The sequence below is a fragment of the Paramisgurnus dabryanus genome, chromosome 12 (assembly GCF_030506205.2).
Source record: "Paramisgurnus dabryanus chromosome 12, PD_genome_1.1, whole genome shotgun sequence".
NCBI lineage: Eukaryota > Metazoa > Chordata > Actinopteri > Cypriniformes > Cobitidae > Paramisgurnus > Paramisgurnus dabryanus.
This window is the reverse complement of record NC_133348.1, coordinates 37,998,624-38,017,990: the sequence shown is the minus strand read 5'-3', so window position 1 is coordinate 38,017,990 and position 19,367 is coordinate 37,998,624. Positions and strand designations below refer to the sequence as shown.

At 41.6% G+C, this 19,367-nt stretch overlaps 2 protein-coding genes across 3 annotated transcripts in view; both read right to left on the bottom strand.

Annotated features, from left to right (window-relative positions):
* ddhd1b (DDHD domain containing 1b) overlaps positions 1-19,367 on the bottom strand; it is a 336,751-nt gene that overhangs the window by 216,834 nt on the left and 100,550 nt on the right. For both annotated transcript variants that reach the window (XR_010531220.2, XM_065263706.1), the window contains exons 3-4: positions 3,916-4,044; positions 25-172 (exon numbers count right to left, since the gene is read on the bottom strand). Coding sequence is in view for 1 of the 2 variants with exons in the window: in XM_065263706.1 (XP_065119778.1) it covers positions 25-172; positions 3,916-4,044 (277 nt within the window). In the remaining variant the exon portion in view is untranslated. The remainder of the gene's footprint in view (positions 1-24; positions 173-3,915; positions 4,045-19,367) is intronic.
* Positions 1-19,367, bottom strand: part of LOC141279908 (uncharacterized) — a 192,843-nt gene that overhangs the window by 101,655 nt on the left and 71,821 nt on the right. The gene's annotated exons all lie outside the window — the stretch shown is intronic.

The following is a 19,367-nucleotide window of genomic DNA, read 5'->3' as shown; positions in this document are numbered from 1 at the left end:
ATTCTGTGTGACTGGTGGACTTACATGCTTGTATTTCGAATGATGCGCCCCTGATCCATCTTTTGGCCAATCCCATGCACCACAAAGACTATATGTGTTGTTTCAGGTGGTGTGTCCTCTGGAGCCGCCTCCTCCACATAACCTCGGTGGAGACGGGTTCCACTGCTGGAGGCTTACCACACATGAATGAACAAAGGTTACTTTGCTTTAACTAAACACTTAACCAGGTTTTTACATATGCTGAAATGCTTACAATAAATATAAAAAGTACATATGCGCTGATCTAAATGAAAAGTCTCCAAAATCAATGGTATAATATTTAAACTCACTAAACCTGTTAAGAATCTGTCAATGTCCATGTTCACATTCATGACAATAACAAAGAAATACAAATGAAAGTCTGTGTAAAGTCATTTCAGAGAATTGTTTCTAAACACAGTGGACATAATTTATTAAACAAAATGCAAGACTTTGCCCTTAACAATATAGACGCAACCGGTGACTACAATCAAATGTCACGTCAGGTTTCACCTTGTGTACATGAAGATGTACGGTTTACAAATGGAAACCGTACAAATGGAGTTTAACAAATGGAAAAGAATATTAACAGTAAACAGTATCATGTGCACATTACATCATAAGTATTTTCTTACATTATCTATTTATTATGTTAATTATTTCATTATTTGAAATTACAAGTTTGGCGTTTTTGGTGTAATATTAATCTCTCTTTAGTGATCCGACTCCAAACTGCATTTTCCCAACCTTCTTTTATTTTGCTTTTCAAGCTACTTCATTTGAACTTGAAAGGTAAAAGTTCCGTATCAATGCAATCTAGGGTTGCCAACTTCAGCAAAGGAAATTAAGGGACAGTTTAAAGGTGACATAGAATGATTGAACGGGGTATTTATCCTTGTTCAGTGATGTGACATGCATTCAGAAGCATTCATAGCTTCAGAACTAGAACAGACCAAAATTTTACAGATAGAAGAGCACACCTCAGAATGCAACTCGCTGCAATTTACTTCCCGTTGAAGGAATTTCTATGAAATGGAGATGTTTAGAATGTCTAGCACTTTTCGTATCTTTGTGAATGCGGGTAGACTAGCGTTATTCAACTAAGGTAAAAAAGTTTATTTAACTAAGGTTATTTTAAAGGTAAAAATGTTTTTTCATTCTCTGTCACCTTTAAGGGACACCAATTGTTGTAATGTACAATGTAGTATATTTTATTTCAGTATCTAACCCTAATTAGATATTAAAATGAACGACAAAGGCATTAAATAAGGGAGCAAATCAAGAGGGGAACAGGTGACTTGAAAGAAACAATAATAGGATAATAATCGAGGCGACGAGGGGGCGGGTTCAGGAGATGAGACAGGGAAGCACACAGGACAAACAAAGGCCATGTGCTTCCACACAAAACACATAGGCCTGTGATGATTCTAACAAAAAAAGCAAAAACTATGATATAAAGGCAGGACCATGACAGTACCCCCCAACCCCAAGGGGAAACATGGGACACGTCACACAACAAACTGACACATAGACAAGACCCAAGAAAACATGACAAATAAACACAATGGCAAACAAAAAATAAACATCAACAGGAATGGGGTTACATAACAAAAATAGCATCCATGCGAGGGGGTTTGGGGGCACAAGAAAGTTCTGGAGGGCGGTCCTGGTGCGGAGGGAGTCCTTGAGCTGGGGGGTGAGGGCGAGAAATGGGACAGGATTCCAGGGCTAATAAGGGGCAGGATAGGACACAGGCAGAGACGAACCAGGGCTACCAGGGAAAGAGTCAAAGTAAGAAATGGAGACTGAAACAGGGGACCAGACAAATGAGCAGGATGGTGATGGTGCCTGGGGGATAAACCTGGTGGACGTGGCATTGAATAAGGGAGTAAATCAAGAGGGCAACAGGTAACTTGAAAGAAACATAGGATAATTAACAAGGGCACGGTGTCAGGAGATGAGACAGGGAAGCACACAGCATAAAAAAGGCTATGTGCTACCACACAAAACACTTGGGGCTGTCATGCTCCTGCCACAAGCAGCAAAAACTATGACATGAATGCAGGACAATGACACTAAGAGCATGTTGTCTATGTAAACCCAGAAAAGAAGGGGTTATATAAGTGGGCACAAAAGTCTGCATAGGGCGTTAACATAGAGCCTGGTGGCCCTAATTTAATAGCTGGCAGCGTTATGAAAATAGCGTTTTAACATTAATACAGGAATTAAAACCATGCAAATTATGAACTTAATGGCTTTCAATACTTGGGTTTTTTGCTATCGGCAGATCCGTTCATCAGTCTTTGTTGACGTGTGCTGTTTGATGTTGTTTTTACAAATTGTGAACTATATATTACTGAATTATTGAATTTATCATTCAAATTTGTTTGGGGGGTTAATAACACCTTTATTTTTGGTGTAGCAAATTCAGAAAACATATTCGTTAGAACCTAACCCTAACATGGATTTTAAGACATTCCGACATAAATAAGAATTTAACTGGTGGAGGCTTTGTTTTCTTTATGCCAATTGCAAATTTAGTTTTTTTAATTTCCTGTGATCACAACCCAGAAAGTTTATTTTCTGACATTTACTCAACTGAACAGGCAACAATGTCGATATGTACTTGTTAAGGGTGTCACGATTTTGAAATTAAATCACAACCCGGAAGTTCGAATAAAAAAATTGGTCGGTTTGCCAAGCGGAAAAAAAAACCTGTTGAGTGCTGCGAGTCGACCTCTTCTAACTTAGCTAGCTACAGCCAGTCAAAAGATAGCATGGCAGATGCAGGAGACACCACGAGAGCTGCTCTTTACATGGGAAACAAAAACACAGCAAGCGCCCCTTGCCTTCAGCTAAACTAAATCAGAACAGGCCATGCACGCGTGCACAGCAGAACGGCGTCTGTGCCAGGACGTTTCTCTGAACTGAGATGTTTCACAACAACTTATTTCAGTTGCTTAAGAGTTAAAACAGCATTTAAACCAAATATGTGAAATAGTTACGCATTATTTTGCTCAGTTTTGCATGACATTGTTACGTATTTCCACCATTTTACGTGCCCCTGCCATGACTTTCTTTTCCGTGACAGTATCATGTATTGGTTACTCAACTGTTTTTCCTATTGTCTTACAATTGTCGCTTCAGTTTGGGGTTAAAACAACTTTCTGTTACATAAAATGACATCCTTACCCAAACCCAACTCTAACCCTAACGTCAGGCGACAATGGTTTAAAAATGCATACGAAAAATTGTATAAACCAATACCTTAAGTGACATCCTAATGCAAACAGCAAATCTTACCCCTAAAACTGAAGCGATAATTGTTTAAAAATAGGAAAAACAGTTGAGTAACCAATACGTGAAACTGTCATGGAAAAGAAAGTTGTGGCAGGGGCACATAAAATGGTGGAAATACGTGGCAATGTCACGCAAAACTGAGCAAAACAAATGCGTAATTATTTCATGGAAATTTGTGAGATCAGGTTGATTTAAACATGACTTATTGGGGTATAGTCTCACAATCTCGTCTGACGGTAATAAAAGCGTGTTTTTTTAGGTGCAAAGTACTGACAGAAATGTTCATCTGACAGGGAGTTTTGTTTTATCAGGTATGTGTGTGTACCTTATTTTTCCACTGGCAGCACGACTAACATGGCAGGGCATCTCCGGGTTCATGGTCAGATATTATTTTTTTATTTCATAAAAGTCTAGTCTAAAAAAGGCATAGCATTTTTTGTGCTTAAAAAAATGTAAAAATCGAGAATCGAATCAAATTGTGACCTTAGAATAAAAATCGAGAATCTAATCAAATTGTGACCTTAGAATTATATATATATATCAAGGATTTGGAGAATCGTGACCCCACTAGTACTGATTAATCAGAATGTTGCAAACCTTTGGAGAATCCCAGTTTTTGTGTGACTGTTCGTGCTATCTTGGAGGTTGTGGCATCACTGTAAAGGTAAACTTCATCCACACTGTGCCAGTCCACATGACTCCGGTTCAGTTTCAGACTGTGAATTGCTGAGTGAAACAAAGGCATAGTCAATCAGACCTGTTTTTCATTACCTGAGCATTAAATATGGTGCTGATGAATGTGTAATCCTGGCAATTTTGTCTAAAATATCCTTAATTGTGTGGTGTCATTACAATTATTTTGCTGCTCCTGATAGCGTCAAAGCCTTCCTGATTCCAAATCATGAATATCACACACTTTATCAAACATCTTTACGACTTTAATATAGTAATCACACAATAACTAGACAATTTAATTAAAAATGTATATCAATATTCTTATATCAATATTATTTATATACATATAAATATTCTTAAAATATACATATTCTTATTTTGCCTTTACACGGACCACCTGCCTTACCCTAACGGACCGCTAGTGGTCCGCGGACCACAGTTTGGGAATGGCCATTACAGAAACCTGTTTTCTTGTGTTTAAGTCAATAAACCGGCAACGCAAAAAAACTGCGTTTACACAGGATTTGAAGATTTTCACTTTCTCACAGGCAGTGACATCATTGTCTATATTTTGTCTAGTAATTTAAAAAGCAGGTGGAAAAATATTTTAAAAGCTATACTATTGTAACTCTTTTTATGTCTGCAGAACCTGTAAATGTAACACACGTTTTTAATTTCAAAGTTTCTCTGTCAACTGTTTGAGTCGAATGCAGACTTTATGCTACTGTACTTTCACTTCATTAATCTTTTTCAGAAATGTGCACAAAACCGATGTAAAACATGAGCTAAAACATGATGTGTGTGGGATGCACCCCACTAGTTGGTAGGAAATGTTGATCATTTTTTGCCCATTAGGGCCATGATGTATGTCATAAGCACCGCACAACCCTGGTGGAGTGCACATCACAAACTATGAAAAATATAAAGTACAATCTCGCCCAGCAAGATGTCTTCAAGTTTGTGTTAATGCAAACGGCCAGCAGACTCAGAATTAGTGCGCTATTTGCATGGGAAGGCAACTGATATTAGTGATGACGCACTGGATGGGTGTGGAACATGAGGCAAGATATTTCTCTCTTGGTCACTCAAGGTTGCGAAAAATCTAATCAATCTGCGTTATCATTTCACCATCAGACCGCGTTTTCACTGCAGCTGGAAACATTATAACCCCAAAAAGATTTCCATCTTGAACCCAGTGTTGTTTTATGGATAGAAGTGCTACAGCATGCACATATAGGCAGGGGCGCCGTTAGGGGGGGTGCAGAGTATGCAAGGCATATGGGCCCATGAGTACGCTAGGGGGCCCCACCGTCATCACTTTTCCATTTTTTTTTTGTTGTACACGTTTAATTATTAACACTATAGTAAAATGTAAAGTAAATGAATATAAAACTAATGTAAATGACTTTGTGATAAGTAAAATTGAGACACTTTTTAAAACAGTGTGCAAGCATGACCTTGTAGATGCAATTACATATTTGGCGGTTCTGGTGGTTTTTAATTTGATTGTGCAGGGGCCTCATTTATAAAATGCTGCGTAAAAACCATCCTAAATTTGATCTTGCGATCATTTAACAAAAATGCGTACGTGTGATTCATAAACCGAACGTACACGCAGAAAACTCGGGTACCCCTTTCAAATCTATAAATCAGAAATGAACTTGAACTTGTGCGCGCAGCCAAGCAGTTTCAGATCTCCGCCTTTAAACGATGCGTAATTAATGTCAGACATATAAAAAGCGCTTGTCAATGTTTAAACCCAATTTCAAACAGCAAGAATGGCTTATATTTTAAAAAACCTGCAGCAATCAGACAAGCAAAAGTGCGTACGTCTGCTCAGACCCTGACGTGGCGCTAAGCACTTTTCCACGTCAAAGACAGTTTTTATAAATATGGACTTTAAAATATTTGTGTTAAAACAAAAGGACAGCAAGGCCTTTATTTAAGGAAATATTAGGATAGCGACTGCTGAATAATAGGCCATTGCATTTCTAAGACGGACAATTACTTAATAGGCGTAGTTAAAAATATAATTTTCTGCAATTGTGGAATCTTTATTAAATAAACATGAAATAGGAGAATTGTCTTAGCCATTGTAATTGAGTTAAATTTTAAATGACTAAGAGCTGGTTTTAATGTGACAGCGCATCATTTTCAAAGTGAAAGTGATTCATTTTTATTCAGGTTTGCAACGGAGGTTTAGCCCTAGTACAGCTAAACGCTATATCAGATTGTTTTTAACATGTATCCGAATAGAGAATGTCTGTTCTATATTTATGTTTAAGTATTGTTTTGTTTAAATATTGTTGTAATGTTGTTACTGTTTTGTTTAGACTGTATTATTAAGACCGATTATTAAGACTGTAATTTTAAACGCTATATATGGGGCGTTGTAATGGATTGAAGGCTAATATGACGGTAAAAATAGAGTGAATCATAAGACATAATTTTCGAGTTTAATTTAAGTTTTGTTTGCTTTAAATGTTTGCTTAAAATATATTTCGTTTAATATAATTAGTCTCTTAATTTTAATGAATGTTTTGTTGATAAGTGTTGTGAATATTAAAGAAAAAGTACATTAAAAAGAACACCGTGCATCAAATATAAACTACTGCAATATGCTATCAAATGCCAAAACATGCAGTATTATTTTTGTAATAATATAGTTGTTGTTGGATGTGCAAAATCATATTATGGATTGCGGCATGCTTTTGACTGAAAATCAACGTCATATGTAAAACTTTAGCCGATCATGCTTTTTGCAATTTCTGTGTCACTGGCTAAGGGCGTGTGTGGGCGAGGCACACACTTTAAAAAAAAATCAACGTCATATTAATTTTTAAAACTTTTGCCGGCCACGCTTTTTGTCATGAGCGGAGGACGCGTGTGGGGGTTGCGGGAAACACATACCACACGCACAGAGAACAACGACATAAAGAGAATATAAGTTATTTGGTGTTTTCTGATGAATACAATCGGTTTGTAAGAACATTTTTAAATGGACTAAATGGACTATAAGATCATCAATATCAATTGAATTGAACTCTGAAGAATGAACTATTATAGGCTAAACATAAATGTACACATTTCGCTTCAGATCTCCGCCTTTAAACGATGCGTAATTAATGTCAGACATATAAAAAGCGCTTGTCAATGTTTAAACCCAATTTCAAACAGCAAGAATGGCTTATATTTCCAAAAACCTGCAGCAATCAGACAAGCAAAAGTGCGTACGTCTGCTCAGACACTGACGTGGCGCTAAGCACTTTTCCAATATGAAGAATGAACTATTATAGGCTAAACATAAATGTACACATTTCGCTTCCAAAACCGCACAGAAAACTCGACTGGCGCGACTTTCAAAGCGCCTTCCATAGATTTCCATAGATTCAGAAATGGATCTCCATGAATTATTCTTCTTTTAGTTATCTCTTTAAAATCAGTCATGTGAATGTTTTCTGCCATTCCAGATTAAAATGGTATTCGTTTTTCGAATAGCCTAAATCTTTTTTTTGCTTCATCCATTTATTTTTAGGTGCAAATGCGACTTGTAAAATTAAATAAACGCACTCAACTGAGTAATTTTCTACATTATGGTATGAAAATCAAACAATCATCTAAAGAAAGGGGCCCAAAATTTTGTCTCGCATACCCCCCTTGAAACAGTTCATTGCGCCCCTGCATATAGGCACTGGTCTCGTAAGTGCTCCGGGCTCGGCTCGAGCACCCAGCGAAAAAGGGCCAAGTACATATGCTCAATTGCTTTACATTTCGCATATAAAACCATGCAGAAAATGTGACCGCGCTGGTTTCCTCTTTCTTTTTAAATTGCATGGGCGCTCCAGAGCATCTGTCATTGCTAAGTTATTTAAGCATTGCTTGACATTGTGACAGCATCCACCAGCAGAAAATGAAACCAGCTTCTATGAACACGTATATCTGAAGAAGAAACGTTTATCTGCTCCTCGTTTAAATTTTTAGAATTCAAAATATATGTGTTTATTATATATAAGCCTATATGCATCAATGCGCGTGGGCAGACACATGTTAATTGAAGCAGAACAAAAACTTTAATGTGGAGAGGCGGTATAGGCAGTAGCGGGTATAAAAGTTAACAATGGATAAGTTTGTGACACAAAATGAAAAGAAAATTGGAGATTCGGCACCAGCAGAAAACCAAGACAGACAGTGCATCTAATCAACCAAAAAGCCAGCCGAAAAGAAAATGTGATGACTTTTGTCAGACTCAAAATGCAAACACAGTTGCATTATTATTATTATTTACTTTTGAACAAAGTCTTATTTCATGCAAAGTGATAATACAGTTACATGTTTATTTTCTCTATTGAAAGTGTTTAATGCTGTTATGTTTTAAAATATGACGTGATTAAATCAATTTCAACTGTTAAATTTAAAGCCTAGTTGATTACCATTTTTTGGGGGCGATTGAGGACAGGTGGGGCTCGAAACCCTTTCCTACCTCCAAAGTGGGGAATGGCAAAAAAAGTTTGTGAAGCACTGGTGTGATCTATCCCGGGACCAACCAAAATATTTTTAAATGGAAAAAATAATTTATGGTATATCATTACAAAAGCATTGTCATTGTTAGTCATTTTACGTACTGTTATTCACCACAACTGCAAAGCACCTTTGTGTGACATACCTTATCCCATCGTGCGACCCACAAGTGGGACCCGACCCACAGTTTAAAAAACCCGTCCTGGTGTGTGCATTTGGATGATCATAATGTTAAAAATCAGTTAATCAGTGGTCTCCTATAGATTGAAAATCAGTTAAGATATGAAAGTCATCTGGTGCAGCTGTTTTTCAAGTGTGGGGTGCGTACTGTTGACACAACAGTGCAATGGCAACTTCTGTGCCAATACACTTCACGTCACATCTGCATATTTAGTGTAATGTAGGCTTTGCCATCGTTTCAAAATTATAAGGTTTTGATTCCAAAGGGGTGAAACGCAATACAATTCAAGACTTTATAAATCAAAAATACTTATTTGTGTCATTACTTACAGCTGAACACAAAAAAGGAGGCTACATAACAACTTAGGAGCTCCAAAACTTTTAAACAAACATGCCTAGGCTAGGTCAAAATGATTGTTAAATCATTTTCCCTCATAACATAACACCTACCTAAATGATGGTGACTTAACAACAGAAAATGTATGCAGCCCTTTTACTATAAATGTTGTAATCGATCCAGGCCTGAATTTGCCATACACTCTTAAGTAAAATGGTTCTATAAAGTACCAAATAAGGGTTCTTCAGTTTGTAACAATAGCAGCACCCTTTTTGGTACTATATAGAACCTTGCCTTAAAAAGTGCTACATAGAACCACAGTGGTGCTATAAAGAACCCTTTCATTTATCAGCAGTCTGTGTTAGGACCCTGCCGGAGTCCTGTTTGGTTGTTATATCTAGTCTAGTGTGGCAGGGTTCTGACAGTACAATGTTTTGTGTGGGAGAACGTGGTTTTAGTGTTGTCTCATTAGACCACGTTTTTCCCGTGTCTTGTGACTTTTCCCCGCTCCCTTGTTTTCTCTTGTCATTGCGTGTCGTCATTTATCCCCGCTCCCTTGCATTTTCTAGTCTTTGTTTTTGTCTTGTTTATTTAGTATACTGTTTTCTTGTGTGTGTGTGTGTGTATATATATTTATATGTTTGTATATATATAAAAATATATTTGTGTTTTGTCTTGTTAGTGCTTTGGTTGTCCTGTGTTTTTGTGTTTGTTTCACAGGTTCACATGTGCCTCCCTCACAGGTGTTCCTGCTCTGTGTGATTTCCTCATTATTTTCACCTGTTCCCCTCATTAGTTCTCCTATTTAATGTCAGTGTGTTTGGTGTTCGTTGCTTGTCCATTGTCAATTTCCCTGTGAGTACTTTGTTGGTTGAAATGCCTAGTCAAGTCTTGTATAGTTGTAGTTAGTGTTCTGTGTTGTTTTTGAGTCTAGTTTAGTTTATTCAGTGTAGTGTTGATCTTGCTTGTGTTTCATTTTGCCCCCTTGTGGGTTTTGTTTTTTCTCTTTTGTTTAATAAATTCAAGTATTTTCTACCACTGTCTGCAATTGGGTTCGTGTTCTGCTATACCTGACAGTCTGGAGGATTATTTTTGTTTATATCTTTGTTTTGTTTTTATTTATTTACAGCACTTTATAAGGTTTAACAGTTTAAAAACAGAACTTCAAGACATCAGAAAAATACTTTTATTTTCACTTTTTCATTACATGAGGTGTCATACAACAATAAATACATGTATTAAAATCACAATCAAAATAAATATATGAATTATTATGCAAATATAACAAATCACTACTCAAATGAGACATGGATTTTAAACAACTGCTTTAAAATTAAATAAATTAACAATAAAATTTGGCAAAGACAATAACTCTAAATAGACAACAATTACATGAAATCATTAAAATCATGACATCTGCCACATCAAAACATGCAAATGATAAATACTGAATATTAACATATTATGACATTACATTCAGATGTAAACATTTTAGCACAAACAGATAGATTCCATAGAATACAAATAAATGGGATGTTAAAAATACATTACTAAAGGGCCGGGTATACTTTTTTTCTGCGTCCGCGTCCGGCTCGCGCGCGCACGCGTCCGCGCAGCTTTCCGGGTATAGTCCCCGCGGCTACACGCGGATGGCCGCGTTCGACACTATACGCAATACGAATGATTTCTTATTCAAATTATTAGTCTAACAGGCTGTCAGGGCAGCACTGATTTGGTGACATTTAGAGTACATTAAAACATTAGGATAGGTGAAGAAAAGTAACTGATCCACCATTGCAAACACAGTTTAGAACAAACAACAAGACAACAAAGAACAGGAATCAAACAAACATGCTCCACAGCTTTCTGTTCTTGGAAGAAGTAAAAGTTAAAGAAGAAAAACGATAGTGTGTGTGCAAATGCTGTCTATTTCCTTGGTATAATTGTTTATAGTGGAGTGTCCTGTCTAAATATTTTCACGCGCATGCGCTGTCGTATGCGGACTGTACGCGCACTGTCCGCGCGGTCTCAAATTTTGGGCTGCACGCGGACGGTCCGCGCGGCCGTCCGCGCACCCTCCTGATGACGAAAATGACGAAAATGACGTCATGCGGACGGCGCGCATACGCGGACGTCCCGAGTATACTTTCGGCTTAACTGTAAAAATAAAAGTCAATAGGATTGTGTCAATGTTTGTAGAAGCTAAGAGATATTTGCATAATGCTGGCGCTGCCCTCCAGGTGCGTATAAAAGCAATATGGAAATTAGCTTCTTTTTCGCTGAGAAAGCCGGAAGAAAGTGACCGGCCGTAAACAACAGGGAGCAGCACCTGTGGCGACGGGACGCGACGTCTCCGTTCCCTTCTTCAGGGAACGAGGGTTACATCCATAACCGAGACGTTCCCTTTTAGTCGGTCACGAATTGGGAATCCCTACCAAAATGCCACTAGGAGCTGACCTCTTCCAGTGTCTGCAAAAAGCCCTCCAGTTCCAATTTAGGAGGTGGAGAAATAGGATAGGGCAGAAGGCCAGGCACTAGATGTTCCTTTAACCCCACAGTAGTGCCAGGGACTGGGAAGCGCTCTATCTGAGCGGGATAGGGCGCTGCGGAAGCCACCGCCCCTCTTAAGGGCTAATGGTGGGCGAAAGACAACCTTAGTTGGTAAAGGACAGCCGTGGCTGTATAAGCAAAGCAGTGCTCTGCTAAGGGAAACGTGAGCTGGTAGGATTAACCCCACAGAAAATACTCACAAGGGAACCCCGCTTAAGGGACGCAATGTGGAGCCCGAGCCAGACATGTAGGTTCGCGAGGATACAGCTAGTGAGAGGCTGACAGCCAATGCTTCGCAACATAGACTGCCAAGGCAGCGGAGGAAGAACAATTCAAACCATTACGTATTTTTGTTCTGAAGGCCTTCCATACTGACACTATTGTGAAGCATCAGTCGGAGGCTGCAAGCCGACATGCGAGTCTGCTCTCCGTGCTCCCCCTGATCAGGGAAAGAACACGAGAGGATACAGGCTCAATATGAACACTATAAAATCTAATGAACGTATTAGGTGTCGCCCAACCAGCAGCTCTGCAGATGTCTGTTAGCAAGCCATGAGCGAGAGCCCAAGATGAGGCAACACTCCGTGTGGAGTGCGCTCTCAAATTAAATGGGCAAGGAATACCCTGCAGATTGTAAGACAGGGCGATAGTATCAACTATCCAATGAGACATCCTCTGCTTAGTGACAGCTTTCCCTTTCTGCTGACCACCATAACAGACAAAGAGCTGGTCTGAGGTCCTGAGGCTTTGCGTGCGATCCACGTAGAGTCACAGTGCGCGTACGGGGCACAACAAAGCCATGTTGGGTCTACCTCCTCCGGGGGCAGCGCTTGCAAGCTCACCACCTGATCTCTGAAGGCAGCAGGACCAAACTGAAGGCATGAATCGTCAACAGAGAATGCATGTAGATCCCCTACCCTCTTAACGGAGGCCAATGCGAGCAGGGTCAGAGTTTTCATTGACAAAAACTTAAGACTCGCAGACTGCAAAGGCTCGAACGGGGGTCCCTGCAGGGCTTTCAGCACCATGGACAGGTCCCAAGGAGGAATAGAGGGAGGGCGTGAAGGTTCTTAAAAACCTAATATCCTCTTGCTGGCCGACCGATCTGCTGTTGATAAGCGAGTGATGAGCAGATATAGCGGCGATATCAACTTTAATGGTGGAGGGTGACAGCCTACGCTCCAAATGGTGTTGAAGATATGAAAGCACGATGTTAATGGGGCATTCTCGGGGGTCCTCGCGTTGCGAAGGGCACCAGGTGACGAACAGGTTCCATTTGAGCGCGTAAGCCCGTCGGGTGGACGGCGCTCACGCTGCAGAGATGGTGTTAGATACCGCTTGCGATAAATCACCACAACCTACCGTGCGCTCAGCGACCATACATGGAGATCCCACAGGTCGGGGCGCGGGTGCCATAACGTGCCCCCTCGCTGAGAAAGAAGGTTCTTCCTCGGGGGAATCCGCCAGGGAGGGGCTGTCGAGAGGAGCACCAGTTCTGGAAACCAATTCCTGGTCGTCCAGTAAGACGGAACCAGTAAAAGGCTCTTCTCGTCCTGCCTGACCTTGCACAGCGTCTGTGCGATTAAGCTCACTGGGGGGAATGCGTATTTGCGCATCTCCTGCGGCCAGCTGTGTGCCATCGCATCCATGCTGAGGCTTCCCTCGGTTAGTGAATAGAATAGGCGACAGTGGGTATCGTCCGGCGGCGCAAACAGATCTATCTGTGCACGACCGAACTTCTTCCAAATCAGCTGAACCGTCTGGGGGTGGAGTCGCCATTCGCCGGGTGCGCAGCTTGGGAAAGCGTGTCTGCCGCTGTATTGAGCGAGCCCGGGATGTAAATGGCACGAAGGGACCTCAGATGCTTCTGACTCCAAAGGAGGAGATGACAGACGAGATGCGACAGGTGACGAGAGCGCAAACCGCCTACCGGTTGATATACGCAAGGGTCGCAGTGTTGTCGGTGCGTACTAGTACATCCTTCCCTCGCAGCTTCATAGCGAAGCGTACAAGTCCCAGATATACAGCCCACAACACGCGGCAATTGATATGCCAGTGCAGCTGGGGTGCTGTCCACAACCCTGAAGCTGCAAGCCCGTCGTCATGGGCGTAGATTTAGGGTGGGACGCTAGGGACATGTCCCTAGCAATATTCAGGGAAGACTGAATTGTCCCTAGCAATAATTTCGACCAAACAATTAATCTGTATTTATACATAACCACTAATGTCCGTCTTATTCTTGTGTTTTATATTTTTTACTTTACTTTTTTAATTATATATTTTTTCAGGAATCATTTAAATGAGATTAAAAATCTTTTGCAATCCCGTTCTGTAAAAATGACGCTCTATGTGGTACACAAACGGTTAACAGCTTTCGTTCTCTGCAATGCCCGCCTCCGTAACTCACATCGCTAATATGATAGGCTTTGCATTTCTTTAGTCCCGCCTCTCTACTCACATTGCTAATATGATTGGATTAGCATTTCTTGAGTCCCGCTGCTTTAAATCACATCACTTTATGGACTTGTCTTTACTCGCTACCAGTGTTTGGAATAACGCCGTTTAAAAGAACGGCGTTACGTAACGACGTTCATTTTTCAGTAACGGGCTAATCTAATTAATTACTTTTCCCGCCGTTACAACGCCGTTAACGTTACCGGACGTTAAATGCGGTGCGTTACTATGCACTGACTTAACCTGTGTGATCCAAACGCAACCCTGGCTCACACAGCTAGTGAGGAGGTAGGTTAATAACGAGATAAGCGATTATGATTGGCTAAGGCAGAGTAATGTGTTTCATGGTAGCCAATCAGAGCCAATGTTGTTATACACATGCCAGCGCACGCGCCTGCGGCGACACACACACAGGGCGAATTCCAATCGAAAGTGATGATCACTATGCCCTATTCCCTTCGAAGATCAAATCTCTTGATGTATAAACTCTAGATAAAGTTGCGCAATGTTGTCTGATAGTGTGGCTAATTAAAATACACTTGGTGATAAAATACAGCGTCTTTTTCTGTTTATTTGGATTTTACATCCCCTTCGCGAAGTGCCCTTCAAGGGCGCACACACGGCATTTGGAATTTACCCACACACACGCAACAGCTAAACAGAGATTCGCGGCAGCAGAAGAGATGGCGAGTCAGGAGGAGCAATCCGATGAAAAGTTGGCATTTTCAAGGTGGAGATATAAGCACTACTTCAAATTCATTGTGGTCAAAGCAAGAACGTGCATGTAATGTGTACATTATGTCCGGGAGCGAAGACTTTGTCGACATCCGTTGTAAGCAACTCTAATTTAATGAATCATATTGTTAAACTGTTTACTTTTTTAATGAAGAAAACGAAATACAGCAGCCTATGTCTTCCAGACTATTTATCTCAGTTTGATTTATTTAATTTGCTACAGTTATTGCAAACACACTTTATATTATTTAACTGTTTACTTTTGAAGAAAATACCTGAAGTACAGAATGTCTACCAGACCAGTTGTCTGACGTTGGGAGTTTGATTCATTTAATTAAGAATACGACTACAGAGCAAACACACTTTTTGTTGTTTAAAAGTTAACTTTTTGTGAACAAAACACTTGGAAGTACAGGTTGTTTACTTGACCAGTTGTCTCAGGTTGAGAGAGTTTTATTTCATTTAGTTTGCTGAAGTTAAATGCACTTTATATGGTGTAACTGTTTACTTTTCTTACAAAGATAATACTTGAAGTGTAGGATAAAACTCTTGCTGTCTGTTGACGTGCAATAAATATGGAAAGTTATGTATGAACACCTGTCTGTTCTACTCATTTCAACTGACATGTGAAAACTGCTAAAAAAATACAAATTCTTTTACATATAGCAACTTTTTTTTAACTGTAACGCAAATAGTTACTTTCCCTGGTAACGAGTTACTTTTATTATAGAGTAATTCAGTTACTAACTCAGTTACTTTTTGGAACAAGTAGTGAGTAACTATAACTAATTACTTTTTTTAAGTAACGTTCCCAACACTGCTCGCTACGTGTGATAGGATGGTTTCACTTTGTACAACGCGCCAAAGTTCACTCAACAAGACGCGCGTGATTATTCGGGCTACAGGTAAGTGAGGAAGAAAGTATTATTATACCCATTGTAACTGTTTCATGCACAAAATACGGAACAAGTTGTGTCACATAATGATTCAAGGACAGTGTTTTCAACAATACACGACAATCCCATGTTAACCTGAGGAGTTGCAAACTTTTGTCAACCTTTTATAAATGGGTATTTTTTTTTTTTTTAAAAGCAAGGTTATTTAGGGGGTCCCTAATCCATGAAAGAAAATAACCCCAACATGGTAAAAACAGGAAACAGCATGATATACATACCAACTTCAACATTGGGATTTTTTTGGCAAAATTACATTAACAATTAAATATTAATTGCATATTCCTTATTGTTATAAAGTAAATATGGATTCATATATGTTACAATGTGATTTTCTTTTTTTTTTTACAAAGACTTAAACAGTTACTGTTTATTAGGCTCTAGGACATAACGAATTGTTATTGTTTATTATAGTACATTAAATTTGGGATGGCACCAGGGGTGGCGAGTCAGATGTCACTGAGTAAAGTGCATACTGAGTTGTCTGTTGTTTATGTCAAGTAAACGGTGATAAACAGTTTTTGCAATGCGACCATTTTATTTATGTCCCCACCAATGCCAGAATCAAACCTACGCCCTTGCCCGTCGTACGTGGCTCCCCAGCCTGTTTCGGACGCATCTGTGTGGACAACAGCTTGCCAAGAGACCTGTCTCATGGGCACACCGGCCCTGAGAAACGCGGGGTCTGACCACGGGGGGAATGTTAGGCGACACGCAGGTGTAATTGTTACATGGTGGATGCCGGCGCGCCACGCTCTCCTCGGGACTCGATCGTGAAGCCAACGCTGAAGCGGTCGCATATGGAGCAGCCCGAGCGGTGTCACAGCCGTGGCTGCTGCCATAAGCCCCAGGAGCTTTTGAAATTGTTTCAGCGGGACCGCATTTTTTCGTCGAAATGATTCGAGGCAAGTCAGAATTAACTGGACGCGCGCTTCTGTTAAACGCACCGATAAATCGATCGAGTCCAGTTCCATGCCGAGAAAAGAGATCCTCTGCATGGGGCAAAGTTTGCTCTTCTCCCAGTTGACCTGAAGACCCAAACGGGCGAGACGCCGAAGTGTTAAATCTCTGTGCTCGCAAAGCGTCCGTTGAGAATTCGCTATTATAAGCCAATTGTCGATGTAAGCTAGAATGCGAACGCCGCTCTCTCTCAGGGGCTTTAACGCCGCTTCCATTACCTTTGTGAACACAAGGGGAGAGAGAGACAGCCCGAAAGGTAAAACTTTGTACTGATATGCCCACCCCTTGAAGGCAAAGTGGAGAAACGGCCTGTGACGAGGGAGAATGGACACATGAAAGTACGCCTTCAGGTCTATTGCTGCAAACCAATCTTGGAGGCGAATCGATTGAAATATCTGCTTTGGCGTTAACATCCTGAAGGATCTCTTCTGAAGAGCTCTGTTCAGGATGTGAAAATCCAAGATCGGACGTAGCCCACCGCCTTTTTTGGGTACTATGAAATACGGGCCGTAAAACCTTGACCTCATCTCGGTTGGAGGGACCGGCTCGATCGCGTCCTTCGCAGACAGGACTTTGACTTCTGCACGCAGTACATGTGCAACGGACGCTTTTACCGTGGTAAAAAGAACGCCCGAGAATTTGGGTGTGTGCCGGTTGAATTGTATTTCATAACCGAGGCGGACCGTGCGTAAAACCCAACGAGACGGGCTGGGAAGCTGAAGCCAAGCACCCAGAGACCGCACGAGAGAAATTAACGGCACTACCGGTGTAGCAGCGGTGGGGCAGCGAGGCGGGACAGGTGAGACTGCCAGTGCGTGTGCCGTGAGAGCATGAACATCTACAGTGTGTGTGTGTGTGACACTGACCTGAGCCTGCTGAGAGTGATGGTCGTCTGGTCTCCTGAGTGGAGAGCGCAGACTCTGGTGAGGGTGAGGGCCGTCTGGTCTCCTCAGCGGAGAACGCAGACCCAAGATCGCAAGGACGAAAAGCCATCCTGAAAAGGACGCTGATCTCCAAATATATGAGAGAGTGGCTGCCTTTAACAAGGCACAAAGGTCTCCGTATTACTCTTTTAGGGAAATTCACTCAGATGCTCAGTTGATGATGCGCACAGGGAGAGGCAACGCACACACTAAACTCAAAACAAAAAAGATGCAGAGCCGTGGAATAATGCAAGCGTCCACTGTGGTACTGCCAGTCCAACCAACTTCAGCAATCGATCCCAACAGAGTAGACTAGCTTCTCAGTAGCAGATACTGCCGGCTTTCAAAGCAATAAAAAGCTAATTTCCATATTTGCACCTGCTGCTTAAATGCTGGGGGTGGAGTCGCCATTCTCCGGGGCGCGCAGCTCGGGAAAGCGCGTCTGCCGCTGTATTGAGCGAACCCGGAATGTGAATGGCACGAAGGGACCTCAGATGCTTCTGACTCCAAAGGAGGAGATGACGAGCGAGATGCGACAGGTGACGAGAGCGCAAAAACCGCCTTAACGGTAGATAACGCAACAGTCGCAATGTTGTCGGTGTCGGCTAATACATCCTTCCCACGCATCTCCATAGCGGAGCGTACAAGTCCCAGATATACAGCGCACCGCTCGCGGCAGTTGGGGTGCTATGCACACCTGAGACTGCAAGCCCGTCATACGTGGCTGCTCATCCCGTGCTGGGGGCATCGCATGTGCTACAGAATGCCAGGAGACCCGACTCATATCTTGCTTTCAGAAATGCTGGGTCTGACCACGGGGTAAAATAGAAATGACACGCAGGTGTAATGGTTACACGGTGTATGCCATTGCGCCACGCTCTCCTCGAGACTCGATCGTAAAACCAATGCTGAGGCGGTCTCATATGAAGCAGCTCGAGCAGTGTCACAGCTGCAGCTGCTGCCATATGTCCAGGAGCTCTGAAATTGTTTCAGAGGGACCGCGTACTTCCCTCGAATTAAACCGAGGCAAGTCAGAACTGACTGGTTGCGCGCTCTTGTAAAACACGCCAATTAGTCGATCGAGTCTATTTCCATACTGAGAAAGGATCCTCTGCACGGGGCAAAGTTGCTCTTTTCCCAGTTGACCTGATGACTTAACGAGCGAGATGCTGAAGCATTAAATCTCTGTGTTCGCGCACGTCTGCCAAGAACGAGCTATTATAAGTTGACGTAAACATAAGCAGAATGCGAACAACGCTCTCTCTCGGAGATTTTAATGCCGTGACTAGCACTTTCATGGAGACACGGGGAGAGAGAGACAGCTCAAATGGTGTACTTAGTATTAATATGTCCACTCCATGAACGCAGAGCGAAAAACGGTCTAAGGCGAGGGGAGATGGACACATGAAGTACACGTCTACAGGTCTATGCTGCAAACCGATCTGAATATTGAAATACGAGCCTCGGCGTATCATCCTAAAGGATCACATTAGTAGAGCCGGTGCGTAAATAAATCGGTCGTAACCCACCGCGTATTTTGGGTACTATGAGATAAAGGCTGGAAAAACCCTATCATCATACTCGGTAAGAGGGACCGGCGCGAAACGTCCTTCGCCAGCAGGACATCGACTTTTGCACGCAGTACATGTGCATCGGACGCTTTCACTATAGTGAAACGAATGTCCGAGAATTTGGGGGAATGCCGGTAATTGTATTTCGTAACCGAGGCGGATAGTGCGTAAAACCCAACGAGACGGGCTGGGA